This window comes from Lineus longissimus, chromosome 5, assembly GCF_910592395.1.
Source record: "Lineus longissimus chromosome 5, tnLinLong1.2, whole genome shotgun sequence".
Classification (NCBI taxonomy): Eukaryota; Metazoa; Nemertea; class Pilidiophora; order Heteronemertea; family Lineidae; genus Lineus; species Lineus longissimus.
The window spans coordinates 18,269,989-18,291,305 of NC_088312.1; the positions used below are offsets into that span (position 1 = coordinate 18,269,989).

At 40.9% G+C, this 21,317-nt stretch overlaps 1 protein-coding gene across 3 annotated transcripts in view; it reads left to right on the top strand.

The window, feature by feature from the left end:
- LOC135487478 (anoctamin-4-like) overlaps positions 1–21,317 on the top strand; it is a 76,121-nt gene that overhangs the window by 9,169 nt on the left and 45,635 nt on the right. Inside the window, exon 2 of one of the 3 annotated variants that reach the window (XM_064771167.1) lies at positions 8,623–8,829. In XM_064771167.1, the coding sequence (XP_064627237.1) occupies positions 8,703–8,829 (127 nt within the window). In that variant the 5' untranslated portion in view covers positions 8,623–8,702. Of the gene's footprint in view, positions 1–8,622; positions 8,830–15,688; positions 15,783–18,448; positions 18,477–21,317 lie in introns of those variants that run through there. The other 2 variants (XM_064771168.1, XM_064771169.1) reach the window with 2 other exon arrangements.

Sequence of the window (21,317 nt, forward strand, 5' to 3'; positions counted from 1 at the left end):
CATGGGACATCGCCATCTGTTACGCCTTGGTCGAACTAGCGCAGGTCTGTGACATCGTATCAACTGATCACAATTGGCTACGACGTAAATCACGTCACGACATCGCTAACCCATTGTATAGCCTCGATCTGCTACGAGGTACATCGAGCCTATGTGCTACCTCCAGAAAAGCCAGGAATTCCAGCCCAAACGCATTTGAGCTTTATAAAGCCATGATGAAAAAGAGGAAAACCCCTCGGTGTAAAAATAGTTTGACGTCACAAGGCTAGCCAACCAATCGGGCCATTGTTACGTCAACCAATCATTTTTGCAAGAGGCACCTCGCACTTTGTCCCTTTGGGATGAAGTATTGGTCTACGATTTCACCGCCTTGCTGCCACCCAGATGTCCAGCCATGGTGACCAGCCACACCCGCGCCATCAGAGAATCAGAGGTGATCTCGGTGAAAGCTATACTACGGTGAAAGCTACCACTAAGCTACACTACTTCGGTGAAAGCTACTACTTTCCAACAAAGACCCAAATGCAAACCTCACATCGACAGATCGACAGGTATGATTAGCTCATATTGATTGAAAGGCGCTCTCTGATTCTTATGTCGGGCACCTGTGATGTCCACTGCATGCAGTCATGATCATATGCACCAGATAAAAATCCCACGTTTGTGGGCACTAACAGAATAGAAGGCTATATCTTTCTACAGGGTGGCCCAGAATGATTTTCGCTCACACAATGGATACACAAATGAATTCTTTATGCAAGTGAAAAATAATTCTGGGCAACCCTGTAGATGGTATACAGGCAAGAGGCAGAGTTGAACTAAATCCACAGGACATACTTTTAGCGGTTACAGGAAAATTCGTCCCCGGATAATTCGTCCCCGGAAAATTCGTCCCCGCAAATTCGTCCCCGGAAAATTCGTCCCCGAGGATAATTCGTCGCCGAGGATAATTCGTCCCCGGAAAATTTGTCCCCGAGGATAATTCGTCCCTGGAAAGTTCGTCCCCGAGGATAATTCGTCCCCAGAATATTTTACAAAGTTGAAAGTTTCTGACTTTACTTTCTAGGACTCTTAAGTCTTGTCGAAAATAACTAATACTTTCGATTTTTCTCATTCAGTGTAACATCCCTCTTTACTACCATACTAGCCAGTTACCTACCCCACTATTTTTATAGTAGGTGGAAGTAGGCAGGCGAAATATTTTATTGAGAATTTAGAGCTTTTCTTTCATTCTGACCAGTAAAAATACTTATTCGAAAAAAAAAATTATTTCGCCTGCCTACCTCTACCTACTATGAAAAGAGTGGAGTAGGTAACGAGCTAGTAGGGTAGTAAAGAGAGATATAATGAATGAGAAAAGTCGAAAGTAGTAAGTAGTAGTTATTACTAGAAACTAATGTCAGAAACTTTCAACTTTTGTTTAATTTTCCGGGGACGAATTATCTTCGATGACGAATTTCCCAGGGATGAATTATCCTAGTGGACATATTTTCCGGGGATGAAATTTTCCTCGGGGACGAATTTTCCAGGGACGAATTATCCTCGGGGACGAATTCTCCAGGGACGAATTATCCTCGGGGACGAATTATCCGGGGACGAATTTTCCTCGGGGACGAATTTTCCGGGGACGAATTTTCCTAGGGGACGAATTTTCCGGGGACGAGTTTTCCGGGGACGAATTTTCCGGGGACGAATTTTCCTAGAGCCACTTTTAGCATGTCTCTTTTAGGAAATGCTGATCAATGTGTGTAGATTAGGTGGTTCGGGTCATTGCCTGATCACATAAAAATCTTTGAAGAAATGTTGAGTTGATTTAATGGCATGTTGGAGAGAAATTACCAAACAGTGTCAACCAGGTAATTGCCTGACTTAAAGGCCTACGCCGTATATGAAATATTTGAAATTTGTATTTGAATTTGAAAATTTCAAATTGTGTGAATATGTACCGGATATAAATTTTCACAATGCAATTGTGTAGACAGATATACAAATACTACAAGTACCGAGTTTCGACAAAATCGTTTGCATAATAACTGCACCACAGCATTGTGTATAACTGCATTTCTATTTTCCTGGACCACCAGTAATGACGAACGGCGGAACCCCTTTAAATCTTGCCGCGCCACTGACTTACAAAATAGTGTTTCGAAGTCTCATAGGGATTGCCATATTTCAACTTTTTTGTCATGCTTCTGTGCCAGATTTGATATTGGCTCTTGTCGTCTGCTGGGAAAATGGTCCAATATTGATGGCAAATAATAAGCATTGACACTTGACTGGGCAAACATTTCTCACTCAAGACAGAAAAATAGTAAAAACTAGTGAAATGACTCTCACAAGTAGCCGTTTCTCCACTTTTTCTTCTTCTGCGTTTGGAACTTTTTTGAGATGCCCACTAGACAGTCAGTCATTTTCGGTAACAAAGCCGGCTCTTCTAGAGACTTCCACCACAGAGCCCCAGAGCTTGGTGGTCAGGGTGGTGTCCTTTGGTCAGTATTCCTCTCTATTCTTCATTAGGGAGCAGGTCTGAAACCACAGAGCCCCAGAGCTTTGTGGTCAGGGCAGTGTCCTTTGGTCAGTATTCCTCTCAATTCTTCATAAGGGAGCAGGTCTGAAGCCACAGAGCCCCAGAGCTTTGTGGTCAGGGTGGTGTCCTTTGGTCAGTATTCCTCTCTATTCTTCATAAGGGAGCAGGTCTGAAGCCACAGAGCCCCCAGAGCTGTGTGGTCAGGGTGGGGTCTTTTTAGCCAGTATAACTCTTCATAAGGGAGCAGATCTGAAGCCAGAGCCCCAGAGCTTTGTGGTCAGGGCAGTGTCCTTTGGTCAGTATTCCTCTCAATTCTTCATAAGGGAGCAGGTCTGAAGCCAAAGAGCCCCAGAGCTTTGTGGTCAGGGCAGTGTCCTTTGGTCAGTATTCCTCTCTATTCTTCATAAGGGAGCAGGTCTGAAGCCACAGAGCCTCAGAGCTGTGTGGTCAGAGTGGTGTCCTTTGGTCAGTATTCCTCTCTATCTTCATAAGGGAGCAGGTCTGAAGCCACAGAGCCCCAGAGCTTTGTGGTCAGGGCAGTGTCCTTTGGTCAGTATTCCTCTCTATTCTTCATAAGGGAGCAGGTCTGAAGCACATGAGCTGGAGTCTGGTCTCCAGCTCCAAATTCACATCAAGTAGATTCTCTTAAGCCTATTCTATGATGGTACTTTCTCATTCTGTCACATTTCTGCTCATTAGTTATGTTTGCAACGACACCAGATCAACAGACTTGTCTACAGTGATATTATATTGATTCCATGGAAGGAATAGACTACAACTGATAATCCTTTGAGATACTGCAACACGCGTCTGTTTGTGACAGGTTTGTCCATGGTTCTTTATTGTGAATTTTTATATGGATATATTCAGCATAACGTTTGCACTTTCTAACAATCTTTTGAGATTTACCAACATGTATATTGAAAACATTTGGATATGTGCAGCTTTTTCTGCGGATGCCATTCATTTTGTGCTGAGAAAATGTTTGCCCAATTGATAAGTTTGGATAGCTTTGAGGACAAGGGAATGACTCAGTTTTCTTGTGGAGTATTCTATAATTACTCCTACCTGTGCTAGATTGTAGGGAATATGGTTTTAGGCCGCAGTCGAGTCGGGTCCTGCCTAAGGATTTGAATGTGCTGCCTTGGATTGGCGCAGGTTGATACTGATATAAGTTCGACATCATTTCCATCGACTTGACATATCAAGGATAGCAAATGAGATACCGGTTTGCTACCTTGATAAAAATGATATTGCAATGATCAAGTCATGAATACTTGCAAGTTCCTTAAATATTTGAAATTTGTAATTGAATTTGAAAATACAGATTGTGTAAATACCAAGTTTCATCAAATGAGTATGCATAATAACTGCTCTATGGCATTGTGTATAACTGCATTTCTATTTTCGTGGACCACCAGTAATTACCAACGGCATACCCTTATTGTAAATAGGATGAAATTCCGCCTTTTGCGGTGGAAGATTTTCAAGCACATCAAAAGGGGGTTGATCAAGGGGTTGATGCAGACGAGACGTACTGTTCTTCTACCATGTGTGTTAACCTACTTTACTCCCACGAAAATCTAATCAATGCGTTCACTTGTTTTGAAATAATCAATTCCTTTTGCAGATCAGAGCCAAGTGACAACACAGCAAGTTTTTTGGACAATTTTAGCCAATTTACTTGGATAAAAATTCTGCCTGGAGTAACAGTGGTGGATTTCTGGACCCGCCGCTGAGTTTTATGAATTTTAAATTGATTTTTCTGGTGGAGATATATTCTTCGCATAAAACTACTTTATTACAAAATCAATATGTGCCCACATGTCGAACTTATTGATTCTTTGATCTGCTCATAGCCGTAGGATGAGACTACAAGTTGGCGCAATGTGATTTTGACTTATCGGGGTGGAATATCTGTCTGATTCATCTGGAGCGTGATCTAGGTATATACCGGTAGGATATTCGATCCATCGAAATTGTGGCTCGGAGTATTTTGGTTGTGAAGTCGCCGGGTTGTTTCAGAGAGAGTTGGAGGTAAGTCTTGCGATTTCTGTCAAATTTGTTCCATTCTTACACTGTTTCATCTAAATATTGGAAATTTTGCTATAATTGGGAAAAACATGTTGGCTGGAATGAATTAAGCAGTGTTTAATAAGAATACTGATCGGATTTTCGTTTCATTACCTTGACAAAAACAAGGCCATAAAAAACAAAATGAAATTGTGGCAATGTATTTTGTGTTTATGAAGTAAAAAATTTGGCTTGGAGAGTTCAAGGGTCTCGTCATTTCTAGTGAATTTGTTCTTTAGCTGTGTTTCTTCTAAATATTGGTGGTTTTGCCATTCAGTCAGACATGTTGGACAGGATAAAGCAATAATAGGATCCACTGAGTGTAGTTGAGGAATACCAATTTGGCAATAGAATATTTGGTCCACCACCTTGACAAAAACAAGGCCATAAAGAACTATTAAGTGAACCCAACTGTGGTGCTGTAGATTTTCGTTTTGAAGTCAAGTGAGGTCGGTAGAAGAGGGTCATATAGTCTCATGATAAAGAGCCACTGTGGACTAGTGGCTTGGACTCTCGACTAGTCAAGAGGTCCCTGGTTCGAACCCCACAGTTGGCGCAAGACTTTAGGCAGGTTTCTTTGTCTTACTAGCCTTACTCCACACAGGCATAAATGGGTATCGGTAAGAAATGCTCTGATTGTAGCGCTGATTGAGCAGCTCATCTGAGTTCTACTGAAAGGTTTTAGGATAGACCGGAGTTAAAGTGTGAAGTCAGATGATCACCTCAACCACAGTTGATATCAGACTATTAACCCAAAACTTTAACTTTAACTTTGATGCTCCATCAATCCCTTTCATTGCTTTACTCTGTCAGGACTGATTTCCTTAACGTACCATACCAGTCTTATCAAAGTGTATTGACCGACACGCAAAGCCCATCCAGTTGATGACAGAGACTCTTGTGCTTTAGCCAGACGATCCTCCCCGATCATCTCTCATCGATAATTCATTACCTCATCAACCCAGTGACACACGAAACCTCTCAAGGAATCCCATTAATCTGTTTACCCCGACCCACTAATAGTGAGAAAGAAGGAAAGCGTGCCTCTTCCTAATGGCTGGACCAGGAGGCTTTCCTGTTATCTTTCGACCTTTGAAGATGTTGATTAAAGCAAACTTCGTTCAAGGAATACATTGCCCTTACCGTGCCTCAGGCGGTAGGTATCAAAGCATGATGCATCATCAAGTCGGACGCGAGTTTCTAAATTGAAACCAATGCAGGCCTTATTGTCCCTGCACGCTCATCAGGCCATATCTCTCTGACTGATCTGCGCCGCACTTCTAAGCAGGAAATGCGAAGTTTCATTTTCACCACCCGAGAAAATGTAAAAAGAAGGCTGAAACGCTGGTCGTGGGAAATTCCCTTTAAAAATAGGCTTCAGCAGTGATTTGATTTTCAGGCCCGACACAGAATAGAATGCGAGTCTCATCACAGGCTGTTGAATGATATATAAATGCCATTCACGATGACGGAGACGCTATTGGCCCCCAATAGTTTGCCTATTGATAATTCATTCTCTCATCAAATGGCCAGTGAGGGCAAAACCTCACACATGTCTCGTGGGGACATAGCCAATCCTTTACCGGCAGACACCATTTCACCAACAGTTAAGAGGATCTTCTGTGTGTGTCCAGACTCTTACTTACTCACTTTTACTACCAGAACAGAATTGAGGCTAATTGACAGCACTTCGACAAGGTTTTTTTGCCTTTGCCCTGCACTTTGTTTCTCTCATAGATAACTCATCGCTCCATCAGCCTAGTAATACGCAGACCCTCTGGGGATTTTATCCAATCTGTCAACTGGCTTGACACTATTTCACCAACAGTAAAGGGGATCTCCTGTTGATGTCCAGACTCCTTACTTGCTTTTACTCTTGGTGAAGCAAAAAGCTTCGAAAAACATCTTGACCATTTATTAGTGTATTTTAAAAGTTTTTACCCTTCTTTCTTCTTGTCAAGCGTACTCATTATTTCTCAGACTGAAAATATAGGACCCTGGATTTTGTCTGGCCTCTAGCCAAGGGTTATTCTGGCATTTTAAAACTGGAATCCAGCAATGACCACTGCTCTACAGGTCACAGAGATGGTCAAGCAAATTATACATCAGTAGCAGATTCAAAAGTGATTGTTCAGGTTGTCAAATATTGAAACACACAGAGCGATAGTGGTGGCGTTTAAAGTTGGTCCAACCTTTGTTAATCTCATCCATTGCCTCTCCCAGAGGCCCCTTTAAACTCCCACCCACACACCCGAACACGTCCTAGAAACAATTAACGCTTATAATCGAATTCGTTTTTCCACCTATCTCACAGGTGACACGGAGAGGTTTTCTGGAACCTGACACTCTCTGCAATGATGAAAAAACGCTCTAACTGCAGGTTGACATTTGCCTGAATGATTCAGGCTCAAAATGGGCATAGCGTTGTCCTTCTCCTTCATCCTTTTCTGTGTTAATTGCCAAACCTCGAGGAATTGTTCAACAAGGAATAGTATGCTGACAGAACTTGTGTTTTTGCTTGTCAATGGTTTGGGAGCAATTTCGTTTGGCCAGGTGACTCTGTCAGTCTACCAGGGGTGGGGTCCAATTGGCATAGGTGCCAGGCACCAGAGTAGTACATGTTGCCCCTGTTCTCTGTTGATTGGTACGCCCAATGCATCATGGACACTACTGTTATGTAATGTTAGACAAAGTGTTGGCTTAAGAACTGATATTCTATTGACATAAATTGTTTTCAGAAATGACTCTAATCAATGGCTTGGTATCATTTCTGCTGACACTCGGCAAAAAAAGGCATGTCCGGGGGCATGTGGGCCATGGAATATTCAAGACATGATGCTGTTGATGTAATTGTTTTAACATGTTTAACTGATATCCGCCCACAATTACGGACAACCGCAGGCATCAACCAGTAACTGTTTGTGGTCATTTTGATCAATGATATGGATTTTGCTCAGTGTGTTTTGAAGTAAGGGTCCTGATCGACAATACAATGGAACCTCTGTTAGTGGACACCTCTCTATTAAGGAAAACCTCTCTATTAAGTGCACTAGTTTTGGTCCAAAATTGGTTGTTTCCATTCAATTTGACCACTCTAATAAGGACACCTCTATTAAGGACAGCACTTGTCAGTCCCAAGGGTGTCCTTGATAGAGAGGTTCTACTGTTCATATAATTGGAATATACAATGTGGGATGTGCTTCTTGATTAATTCTTCGTCTTCACTGCTGTTTATGGAATTTCAATGTTTCAAATTCTTTATTTATGTCAGCTTAGTCATTTAATCTGAAAATAATATCTATATTAAGTGGTAGTATATAAATATTGAAACGAGCCAAATGAAGTTTACGTGTAATTATTTGTGTGGGTAATCATGTATCGGGTATGTTTTGAGTGTGTAGGCCTATATGTCGATGTGTTCGATAGCTTAAAAGTGCTTGGCTTCCAGCTGATTTAGACCTGTGCCATTCATAGGGATAATATATACAGAACAGAACCTCACTTTTAAGGAAGCCCTCAGGAATGTTGGGACTGACAAGTGCTGTCCTTCATGAGTTGAGAGGTATCCTGATTACAGAGGTCAATTTGAATGATATGTGAGGTTTGGGACCAAACCCAGTGTCCCTAAAATAGAGAGGGTGTCATTGATAGAGAGGTGTCCACTAAGAGAGGTTTAATGTATTCTTATGCTTTACATAACGGTACCTTATGAACTGAGAGTTTAGGCAAGAAAGGAAAGGTGCAAATAACTTCATTTAGGGAAAAGGTTTCACATGTGAAATACACCCTTCATTTACTTCCTTATATATAAAGTGGAACCTCCCTTAGCCGATACCTCTCTATTAGGGACAACCTCTCTATTAAGGACACTAGTTTTGGTCCCAAATTGGTACTTTCCATTCAATTTGACCTCTCTAATCAGGACACCTCTCTATCAAGGACAGCATTTGTCAGTCCCGAGGGTGTCCTTAATAGAGAGGTTCTACTGTACTAATGCAACTATCCTATCCCTCTGTTTCCAGGATGCTGACCATGCCCAATGAACTCATCACGCCTCAGCTACTGTTTTTCCCACGCTTAAACAGGACATCGCCATGAGAAAATGGATTATTCTGAAAATACGTTTCTTCAGACTGTCGGTAATCATCGTGAGGACGGAGGTGTTGTCGGATTAGAGGAGGACCTTGTTCCAGACTCGGAAGTGGTTCTTGAAAGTCTAATTGGAAATGGTGAGTCCCTTGTAGTTTTTGTTACCAGTTCCTTATTGTTTTCATTTCAGATAGGCCTGACTTTAAAGGTATAAAGTCTCATTGGCTGTGTTGTCCGACGCATGCAACCATGAACTTGATGTTGCATTGCAAGAAGCCTGGCGTAGCATTCCAGGGTTGCAGAGGCAATTGGTCCTTCCTTATTCACCCAAGTGAATCAGCAAGGCTTAGCCCGAGGGCATGCCTTGGTCTGGCTCGTTTTAAGGTATAATTCCGCAGAAATGTCATTCCTTTTACCGAGGTCATCTCAAAAATGCTAAGATTTTGCATTGAAATCACAATTACCTCGATGTCTCAGAAGTACTACATTTGATGATCGGATAAAAAGAGTTGGAAATAAAAGAGTTTCCCTCAGGAAATGTGGTGCTGATTCTCCAGGGTGTAATTGCTTTTGCAATTTTTTCATTTCGGGCTTCTGGTTGCATAGGGTTTCTTTTTAGAGGAATAAGACTTGAGTCGGCGTTGTCGAACCCATGCGAATAGCCATGAATATCTGATACATGCGTCTGAATATATCATGGGGATGAACAGAGTGAGACAGCACTGTAGTGTATTGGTCATCCCAACAACCAGTGACTTTCAATATACTCCTCCTCTCGAATATTTTGTATACGCAAGGTAGGAGTATAGCAAAAACATGATCTCGGGATGTGCATTGGTATGATTTTGATGTCATCACATCAATAGCCAACTTCAGCAAATTGAAAACTCCCTTTTCTATATGATGTATCCGTATCAATATTGCGTATGATGCAAGGCAATTTGTGATGCGGCCTTACGTAAAATCGATACAGACATGTCATACGGGAGAGATTTTTTGATTTGCTGAAACTCGCTAATAACCGCAACCTGGTACCTAACACATATTTCTTAACTATCTCTGACATTGAGAGTATTGAAGAATCATCTGTCAAATGAACACAAAATGACAGAAAATCCATACACTGTGTTATCCTGCATGTGAATAGCTTGGGGAAAGGAACACCTACATAGTAGACATGTCAGTAAGTGCACTATCACTGGTTTTCTTTTCATCTCTTACTATGGGTAATGTAAGTGTCATCTACCAAAGGGGAACATGAAATGTCAAGAAAGTCTTATTGGTATACCGTGTAACCCTTGGATCTTATTCGTTTTATGTCATTCACCCTCAGATGTCATTGGTGTATTCTCCTTGAGGACTTTGCGGAGTTTCGATTAATAGTGCCAGATTTCGCACCCAGTTACGCTGCGCATGAATGAGTGTCCCTTATTCCTTGTGGGTATTCAAAAAAGCTGGATCACTGGACTGCTGGATTCGCTTGATTGTGACTCATGAATCACCACCGCCTGGATTAGGGATTGTTCAGAAAATAGAATGTACATCATATAATGCACAGTCACAGCTGCTGTAGTTGCATGGCATTGCAGGCTGCACTCTAGTGTAGCCTACTGTGCATGTTGCAATACTCTGCCTCATGCTGTCATTATCGCAACTGTCTAACTGAATGCCCCAACCCAAGTACATAATCAAGCACACATTGGCTAATATTTATAAAAGACTAGTAAATGCTTTTAATTTAAACTTCGTGTACATTTACACTAGCCATCTCTGTAGAAAACTGTAGTAAAAGCATTTACTAGTCTTTATAAATATTAGCCATTGACTAAGGCAGTTCTTCAGCCACAATACAAACCTTTTGTAAGCCTTGTAGTTCAAGAAAACCCCCGGTCATTGCCTGGCAATTTCTCTGGTAAAGAGAATCCATGTTGGCAGTGCCAGTGTACGCACTTGAAGCACGTGGTGGGAAATGTTATGGATTTGGGAATTGGGCAATCCATCCAGGCGGTGGTGATCCATGAGTCACAATCCAGTAAATCCACCAGTCCAGTCATCCAGCTTTTTAGAATACCCCTTGTTTATGGCTCTATCTTGGTTACTCATCAATGCACATGTTTAAACCCGATGCAAAATCTTGAAAACTTGTTTCGAATTCTACAAACCACGGTGTTGATTCTAAGCGCACAAAGCTTGGTTCAGAAGTAGATTTGTTGTCTCCGTTTTACAGATTCCTGAGACGTCGCTTTGCCCTTTTACACAGTACTCATTTGTGCTCGTCACTATTCCGAATCAAGTCGACCTGTTGTATAATCGATGACTTACGCACCCTTGGAATTGGATGTTAATGACAGATGCCCATAACATGAAGCTGTCTCTGATGTACGACGGAGACCATGGCCAATACCAGGGGTGAGAAAACATGCCCTGATTGCCAAGCACCAAATCATTTCCGAGTCATAGGAATGAAATGAGTTCTCCTCACTCCAGGTGGCCCGCCATTTGGTGACAGATTTTGAGTAGTTGAAAGGAGAGAACAGACGCGACTGTTGTACAACGTTGACAGATTAGCAAACAGTAAGCCTGGTCAGGGTCGGTGAGGATTAAGATGTTGGAATATGGGGGAGAGGGCATGCAGTACTTTATAAAACAGACATAGATTTGGTGTGACAGTGAACATTTCAATTTCGATCATCCACAAAGGATTCAGGTGCATTTGTTGTCTATTTGGGGTGGCACGAAACCAATATACAGTGGAACCTCCCTTTAGCGGACACCTCTCTGTTAAGGATAACCTCTCAATTAAGGACACTAGGTTTGGTCCCAAATTGGTGGTTTTCAATCAATTTGACCACTCTAATCAGGACACCTCTCTATTAAGGACAGCACTTGTCAGTCCCGAAGGTGTCCGTAATGGAGAGGTTCTACTGTATTAGTTTGAATCTCCACACAGCATATTTTGTTCACCCCAAGTTTGATTGACAGAAAAAATGTAACACTAATTTGTTTGCGACCAGAAATTATTGTGATTATTACGCTGGATGGGCTGAAAATACTATAATTGCAAATTACTATTTTCAGTATTTTGTGTTGCCGTTTGCCCTCAGTTTACGGTTGTTTTGTGGCATATCATGGTTGCCAATGTTAGAGGCATATGAGAGAACAGAATGATGCAGGGAAAAAAACCCATGCTTGAGAAAAAAATTGGTGCAATTTAGCCTAGGAACCTTGATTTCACCTGGCTCATGGTGTCAAAACTGCTGTATTGAACCTCTCTATTATGGATGCCCTGAGGACTGAAAAATGCTGTACTTAATTGAGAGGTGTCCTGATTACAGAGGTTAAATTCATTGGAAATGCAGTGTCTTTGATAGAGAGGGTGTCCTTAATAGAGAGGGATCCCACTAATGCAGGAGGTTTCACTGTATAGTCCTCCACATCAGTTTCTTTATCATATCTACAAAAAAAGGTGAAAATCTGAAAAAATACTATTATTTTGAGATATTGAGTCAAGAGCACTTATAATGGAGCTCACATATGCTTGTGAATTCAAATTGCTCTTTTGAAAATGATTTGGGTGATCTGTATTACACTAGTTAGATGAAACCCCAGAAGAAACCTAGATGTATGCTGTTGAAGAGGACTGCCCTCTCTCTTGCACGAGTGTACCAGGACCAGCCGTGAATTGAACCCAGGACCTTAGGAGAGACAAGCACTGATGTTTCGACTGCGCCACTCTGACTGCCCAGTATCTAGAATGATCGAAAGAATAGCCAAGGTTGGATAAACTCAGTTGGCTCCCGTATTCTTCATGCTGCTGTGTTTCTGTCAGATAAAAATGTACGGGAAAATATATTTGGGTTGCGAACTTAGTAGCCTAAATACTAGAGAGGAAAAACCTTTGTAAATGAGGTTGTAACTTGTGGTTGCTGATATGATGGGAGTAGAAAAGCAAAAAAGTATTCCAAGTGGGCCACTTAATACTCTAGTTTCACAGATCTAAGACCGATTCTAAATCTTCATGTCAGGCACAAAACATGACTGGGCGATTTGATGCCGTTCAAGATGTTCAATTTGGATAGACAGTGGGTTTGGAACATGTGTTTGACTGATGGTTATGATTTGTCGTTTGGGCTTGGTCTTTGTTTTGATTTTACAGTAATTAATGTAGCAGTCTTAGATCGGTGAAGCTAGAGTATATACGGGAATACCTGGCATGTTGCCTGGGGCATTGGTAGCATTTCTGACTTGAGTCGAAAGGTTGATTTAGAGTTAAACATGTAGCATGACAAGCTATTCTTTGCTTTACCTTCAGATAGGATAAATTCTTGTACAAAGTGAAAAAAATCAACGTGCTGGTGAGACTCACTTTTTCAGGTAAAATAACTGACAGCATAAATGAAATAAACGTAAAGAATTAAACAATTCCGAGTGATACCTTTATGTTTATACCTTTATGCTGACACTTTAAAAATAAAGAAGAGCAATTTCCAAAAAAAGAAGTTAAAGTTAAAATTTTGCTGTTTTAGTGCTTTCCATGGATGTTACATATATCATTGCTCAAAGTGCTCGTCATCCCTATAAGCCTTCGTTAGCAGCAGCTAAGCACTCACTTGACCTTTGACCTGTCTGTTTCCTTCTATGACACAAATTTCCCAAATGTGGTCCAAAGCGCTAATATTGAGCCAACTTCAAGTTAGCTCACGTACTCTCGACTCCATATTTTAGAAAAAAATGGATCCCCTTCTCTGTATCACAGTTTAATGACCTCTTATAGAAGTTGATAGAATAATATTTGTGTATATTTCCTGATGCATCCCTGATCTCCCCCTATCCAGGGATTTAGTAACCATACATAAGTGCCTGATAATGCTCCTCTTCGTGTTCCACGGTTCTATCATCCCAACAATTATGCAATTATGCAAATATATGCCATAAATAGTTATTATCATACATCCTCCATATGTTCGACAGATACAGTAAAAACTATCAGTAAGTGTTTGTCAATTTAGTTGCAACTCTTTATAAAGGACACCCTTGGGATTGACGGGTGCTGTCCTTATAGAGAGGTGTCCTGATTACAGAGGTCAAATTGAATGAAAGTGACCCGATTGGGATAAAAATAACTATCCTAATAGGGGGGGGGGAGTCCTGCTATCAGAGGTGTCCATTAAGAGAGGTTCCTCTGTAACTCATCAAATAACTTTGGAACAGTCGTTGTGAGCCATATGACGTGGCGGGTACACCGGAACGAACATGTTTTCAGCGACTTCTTTTGATCTTTATATGAGAAAGAGATAGTTGTCCTTGAATAATGGCAGCATTTTCATTTGTTCGATCTGTCTTTCATTGGCGTTTAGCAACTGGTAAGTTTTCCGCTCTTTTTTTGTTTTGTCGCTTTCTGGAAAATATCGTCATTTTTCATATCTGACATAAGCCTTTCATTGGCCCAGTGTGATTCAAGGAATTGATACCGAACTGGAGATATTGATTGCCTCACCAAAACCGCAGGGGTGGAGCTAAAATGTAAACTAAAATGGAGGCAGAGCCGAGGTTTTTGCCAACATTTCAGCTCAACCCGAGCAGTTCTGGTAAGACAATCAATTCTAAATCCAGGTATTTTTAAATTGTTGACCTTATTGACCCACTCTTGATTACAAAATAACTTGATAAACATACTTAAAGGGAACCAGTGACGAAACGCTTATAAAATGTAGGGCGTTTTGAACGACCCAGTAAAAACGTATGGTGGGAACAAGTTCCCATTCATGAATATTAGCATTTTCAAAGACGTCAGCTGGTGACACAGTTCACTTGTTTTCATCCCATGAATAGCATGACCATTTAGCAATATTTATTATCATGTATTAATTGTATCAAACAATCTAAGTAAGGTAATTGACCACGATCGTGTCCTGTGATGAAATATTATGATTATGGTTTGGGAACTAGCTCAACATGCAAATACAGAGGTCCTGGGGCGGCAATATTAAATATCTCAAGACAAGTGGCTAAACATTCATGTATCCGCAAACTTTGTGCCCAAGCACCTACAGGAATCGTTTTTAGAATTCGAAGTATGAATGAATGAATGAAATTTACACTAGTGTACCACAAAATCCAAAGATTTGCTCTGGTGCGGTGCCTCAAAATATCGTCTGAACAGATAGGTTTTTAGCCCACGCCTGAAAATGGCAACAGTCTCAGCCTTTTGAATATCATGACTGAGTTCGTTCCAAAGTCTGGCCGCCTGCACAAGGAAGCTGGCAATAAAAACAAAAAGTTGGCTCTGGGATGGCGTGGGTTAATACCAAGGTAATCAAGAAAAATTTTGATTTGAATTATAGACTAGTATTCAATCTTTCATAAAATATTGATTTCAGTTCTATGGTCCCCCGGGTATTTTCAGGAGGGTAGCACCAGTAAGGGCTTCATTTCTGGAGACAAGCAGCTTGGAAAGTGAGAATCTGAGAACTGTGTTTAATAGAAAATGCATTGCAAATAATCACCGGTGTTGTCCCAGCTCCTGCCACCGTACGTCTCCAGATGATACCTGGGGATCCTGAGGAGACAGTCTTCAGACCTCAGGGATCGCCCAGGGTCAAAGGATGGGAGGAGCTCAGATATGTAAACAGGGGCAAGTCGTTCCTTGTTTTGTATATGAGTATCAGAGTGTAACTTCTCCCTAATCAGTTTCAGGGCCTATTCATAGTCAGTGAAGATTTACATGAAGAACCTGAATCTGTCTATTCAGTAGTTAAAAGCTGTTTTAAGCTAAACGCCCTTTATGAATTTGGCCCGTTCACGGATTGGAGGCCAGTGGAGACTTCTCAGCGCGGGGGTACTATGTACCACAAAGTCCGGGCGAGGAGTTTTCCAATGCATTAGTCAGATAGGCCTATTCCTCTTCATATCGATTTACATGAATTTTAATCAATATTGAATAAAATTTTGCATCTGGTGTTCTGAATAATGCGCCTGCCCTGTGTAGGTATTTGAAATTATCGTAGTTTGGCTTTACATTTACTGCGCAAAATGAAAGTTGAATTGAGTGATATTGTCGAACATTGGAAATTACGAACGAACGCTAACCAAGGTAAGATTGAAAGTTGGTGTTTGTTTTAGCCCTCACTTGTGCAATTTCTGGTGAAAATTGATACCGAAATGGAGGTTTTGGGGCTGTCATTTCGTCCAAAACATCACCTACTCCTTCGGTTTAGGCTGACATTTTGTCAATGATTTTATGAAGTGACCAATCAGAAAATTTTTCATTTTGAGAAAACTTCACTCAAAGATTCTGTAGTTTGAATGACTCTGTGAATTACACATGAAAGAGTATAGTGGTGAGAAATGCATGAATAGAGGGTCAAGAGTTAAAGAATTGACATTGGCTTTGAATGTCACCATGATGATTGGTGTGAAAAGTAAACATGGTGAGTACAGCTGAGATGGCGCTGCTATCTCAATTTCTGAAAAAATTGCAGATTGGTCATTTTGTGAAATCATCGACCATTTTAGCTCCAATTGCGCAGGCTTTGGTGAGGCATGCAGCCAGTAGCGACGTTAGGTACATTGTATCAATTGCTATTCAACACCTGAAACCAGGTATGGATTAAAGAAACTTGCTGAATCTTATATATTTCAAGCATCATCCATCGCGTGTCATGCCAACTTACCGGCAGTGAATGTCAATCCTAAAGTCTCCTCCTTTCAGGATGGATGGATATACGCACAACGATGGTAGATCGGCTTGTCGAGAGTCAACTTTTGTCGCATTTTATACCCAAGAGGTTATGGTGGACTCACCCAACCTCTGTGGTGAATGTCAGGCTAATACATAATCCAAAATGAAACTTTGTGACCAAGATGTTTTAGACTTCTCTCCTATAAAACCGTCATGATCTATGGAACCCATTCACACATGCGGTTTCTTCTTGTCATGTATTTTATAATTGATGTGATATTGAGAAGCTCATCTCTTCATTTCATCATCCATCTTCGGTTCTTTCAACATGATCAATCTCAGATTCTTGAGAAAAAACTTCAGCTGGTTGTTGATCTGTGTTGTTGGCAGTTTTTTTCTGAGGTAATGTTCATCTCAATGTCTTGCTAGTTCTCTGCATGGCCAGTCATCTTTCAGACAGCATTAAATCTTTGTCCCTGTTGAACCGAAATATCTATAACTTAAAAGGGGGCTATCAGCTGGAGCTAGTGGGTCCAATGGGAAGTTTTCATGTGACTAGTATGCACAGTTTGGCACCTGGGTTGTGTTGGATTCAGTGATATCGTATCATATCATATTTCTCACACAAGTGTGAATCAATTTGGTGTATTGTGAGATCAGCGAGAACCCTATTGGTGACTTTGTTTAACTTAATCTGGCCTACCGTTCTCCTGCCTATAGTCTTCCTTTAAAAACTTGTTCTGATTTGATCATGTGACAAAACTACCTTAAATATCATAAAAATCTCACACTTGAAGCTTAATTCCTCTTGCCTGCAGTTTTGAGTCAGCAAAAAAAGATCAATGCAGGATGCTCTATCATCTTTTTTCCAGTCTGATTAAAATTGAATTAATGAGTGATTATTGACTGTCTGATATATTAATTGACTCTGATGCGACGATAGACATTCCAATTTGTTCTAAAAAAACTTTGCGCAAAACTAACGGAAAGAAATTTAATCAGATAAGAAAAAGATCGATCACTTAAGAACCACAAACTACGCCTTGCTCGGAGTGGAATTATGCCTCCGTGATCATTTGTAATTGAGAGGAATAATAATCTACATGCGACAGGCCATCTTCTCCTTGCGGCTCACTAATTGGGGGGCTATCAATGCTAATGTGTCAGACACCAAGTACTAGCTGCCACAATTAGTGACAATAAAGCGTTTCGGCTTTGATCTATGTTAGGGGAGAACGAGACATATCCCAGGGGATGTTGTCTGTTTTGGTTGATCCACAAGGTTCGTCAGCTTGGGGGGGGGGGGGGGGGGTGCTCATCCTTAACCCCTTAAAATGTGGTTGGGGTATATCTTTTTAATCTTTATAAGGTGCAAAAACCTTGGTCAAGATGGGGGTGGTGCATGCTGTAAAACTTTACCTACTGAAAGTAAGACCAATAACAGAGCGAACAGGTTTCCAGAAGGAAGAAATTTGACTTGAATAGTCAGGTGACAGTCTTATTTCAAGCAGTTTAACTCAAAAGGGCTTCCTGAAATTCGGATGAGTTGCTTGGAGAAGCAAGTCAGGTCAAGTGTCTTGCACAAGGATGCTACATAACTACCAGACTTGCTGATTTACCATACCATGCAGCAATTCCCAAGGTTATCTAACAGAAGTGTTCCTCTGTTCATATCGGTGAACTATTCATTTCTTTGCCTGCAACAAAAGCCACTGGTACAAAAAGAAAACCCCTCAGTGGAAGGAGCAGGTTAGGTTAAGTGCCTTGCATAAGGATGCAAAGAAATCCTGATATCTTACTGATTACTTTACATGTATCAATCTCATAACGTTCCTCTAATGAAAGCGGTCCTCTGCACGTTCCCATCAGTGAACAATTCATTCCTTTGCCTCCAACACAATCCGGCGAAGAATGGCCCAATTTCCCGCTGCTTAGTCCAATCGACCCGGGAGGAATTTGTCATCGATGGCTGCGCATTCCCAAATTGAATTCCTCGGCTAAGATTTATCCCGGCTATTTGAATCGGCCGTGAACCAACGATGGCTACGTCACTTCAAATGCAGAAAGCGTTTATGGCAGATTTGGGATTAAACATGCATGGAAATGGTGAGTTAACGCTTTTGCGACTTGTTCATATAAAAGATTCGATATTTGAAAGTATTTGTGTTGTGGTGACTGATATTTGTTACAGAATAGTTCACCAACAAGTGTGGGGAATGCTAGCTATGATATGCTTTCCCCCAAAAAATTTAGAGGATGTTTTTAGCAGGCTGGCATCAAATGAAGAGCTTGTGGGTATTGGCAAAAAGAATTGGCAAAATATTTTATCTTTCTTTGGTATTGAAACAGCAAATCTGATATGTCCCCCAAGTGATAGGTTGTTGCCCATGCTATGTGACTCTTCGCTTCATAATGCAAATAATTTGGGGGTAATTTTGGCTTCAGCACATAGGCCATAAAGAGATATTTCCCTGGGATGACTGGTTATTGCCAATGTTGGGTGACTCTTAGCTTCATAATGCAAGTAACCTGTGGCTAATTTTGGCTGAAGCGCATAGGCTATTTGAGGAGATATTTCCCTGAGATGACAGGTTATTGTCAATGCTTGGTGACTCTTAGCTTCATAATGCCAGACTACCGTGGCATATTTTTGCTTTAGCAGCCCTTATGTGAAGAGAGCTTGTCTTTCTTTTGGCCAATAAAATCTTTGAATTTGCCAGAGCTGGGGCCTTTCTTTGACTTTGAAACTTGTATCTCTGATTCAGACTTGAAATCCGATTCAAACACTAGGTTGTCAATGTTTGACCTGTTCTAGATTCGAAATGTAGAAAATATTTGATTTGGAAAACATCTGTGTTGTAACTGATCACATTGACTTTTTCTTTTTAATGGCAAATTAGGCAGAGCTCTCAAACAATCAAATTGCTTTTCTCAATGTTTTGGATAATGCTCTATGAAGCATTTATCATGTTTATTGCAGGTTTGAGATTAGCCAAGCAGGCAAATGACAACTGGCTTTTAATTTCACAATATCTTTGCTCAATATTGACTGAAAGCTCAACTTGTCTTTTATTGGTATTTGGGTAATGTATTGGCTGTATTGCCATTGTTCAGTTGTCAGGTTGTTGTGGACAATGAAAGTTGATACATTTTCATCTAACGTGCAGTATTAATGGCCAATTTGGAATTTGACGATCAGATATCATGGATCTGTTCACATGATGTTTGTTTATTTCCGACATGTAGGTTTTTCATTGCTATTTGGACAGAAAAGCTTGGTAGTCTACTCTTTTGCGGACTATTATGGAGTATATTGCCATGATATGTACATGTATGATTCTGGGAGATGTAAAGCATCATTATGAAGCAGATGTGCAGTGAACTGGATTCTAGTCATTGTCTTTTGTTGTGTACTAGTACAGTGGAACCTCCCTTAATAGCAGACACCTCTCTATTAAGGACAACCTCTCAATTAAAGGAACCCTCCGCTCATCAGAGCATAGACCAAACTTCCCTAATTAGTTGTAATATTGATTAAACTATGTACACACAAAATTTCAACCCAATACCTCCCCTAATTACGATGTTATTGTTATTAATTGCTACACCGCGATACAATTCACCGGCCGCCGACATATTGTTTGGTCACGTGCTCAGAGCTGAAGCCGTGACGTCACTTGTGCTGGACGAAATATAAACAAATGCACGTGGCGCGTTGGGGGCGTATCAGATCTGATTTTAACATCATGGATGTGGAAGCATACTTCTCGGATTCATCGTCGGAAGACGCAGAAATCGCTGCCAGCGTCCAGCAAACAAACGGGGGTATCCAACCTTACCGTTTTGAGCCAACTTTGCGAAGGATTGAAGGAGAGGAGCCCCTTGACACTGAAAATGCCACTGCCACTGGAACGCACGAGGATGAGGAAGAGGACCCCGGGGATGATGACAATCCGTTTACTCATGCGATTGACTTTGAGGCCCGTCTAACCATTCATGTAAGCGAATGGTGTACATGTGATCGGTGTGTCACGATGACAACACCAGTGATGAACTTGTGCTGTCAGGAACTTGAAGCTCTTGAAGGCAAAATATATGCGGATGATCTAGACTGCATAACTCTTCACTGCGATTTCGAGTTGGTCGTCCTGAAGAAGCCAATCCTCAGGACAGCGCTGGTGGCAATGAAAGATGTAAAACGGGCTAGTCTCGTGGAGCCGATAACAGAGAGGTAGGTGTCAGTTCATTGTCTTCTGTAATAGGCTTGTTATGTATGATGCTGGGGGAGTAGGCTCGGGGATGAAGCAGCCAGGGGGGGGATTAGCTCATGGATAGTAAGAACAATGTCAGTTTAGATAATTAAATCGTACGAATGCCATCGTCTATTTTATTATTTCAAATCATGTTTTAAAAATAGCTAACATCTTCTTTATTAAAAATGACTCACAAAACAAGACATTATTTTATACATGTTTATACAAAAACTAAGTCTTACAGTTAGAATGTCTCTTATGTGTTTACAACCATCTGCCCAAGTTTGAAGAGTTCACAGCTTATGTAACAACCATAGCTTCATATTCACAGTTTTTACATCTTAATTACTGCTAATTACTGCACTCACAGATGTCAATGAAAACATGAGTGTAAAAAGCTGCATGTCTGATTAGGCCTTACCTTGACAAAGTTAACACAGCAAAGTGCAATTAGATTTCAATGCCATGGGCTTAATTCTTGAGAGCATAACTTGAACAGGGTATCTGTATTACCATGACACAACAAATTGTTCACTGTATTCTCCAATTTTATCTTTTCAGGGCCTACAGACTAGCTGCATATAGGCAGTTTACTTGGTGGATCCATGAAAGACTAGGCAAAAAAGTTCCCAAGGTTATCCCCTCTTGTGTGGTACAGCTCATCAGAGAGACATTCCAAGACCCAAATGGACAG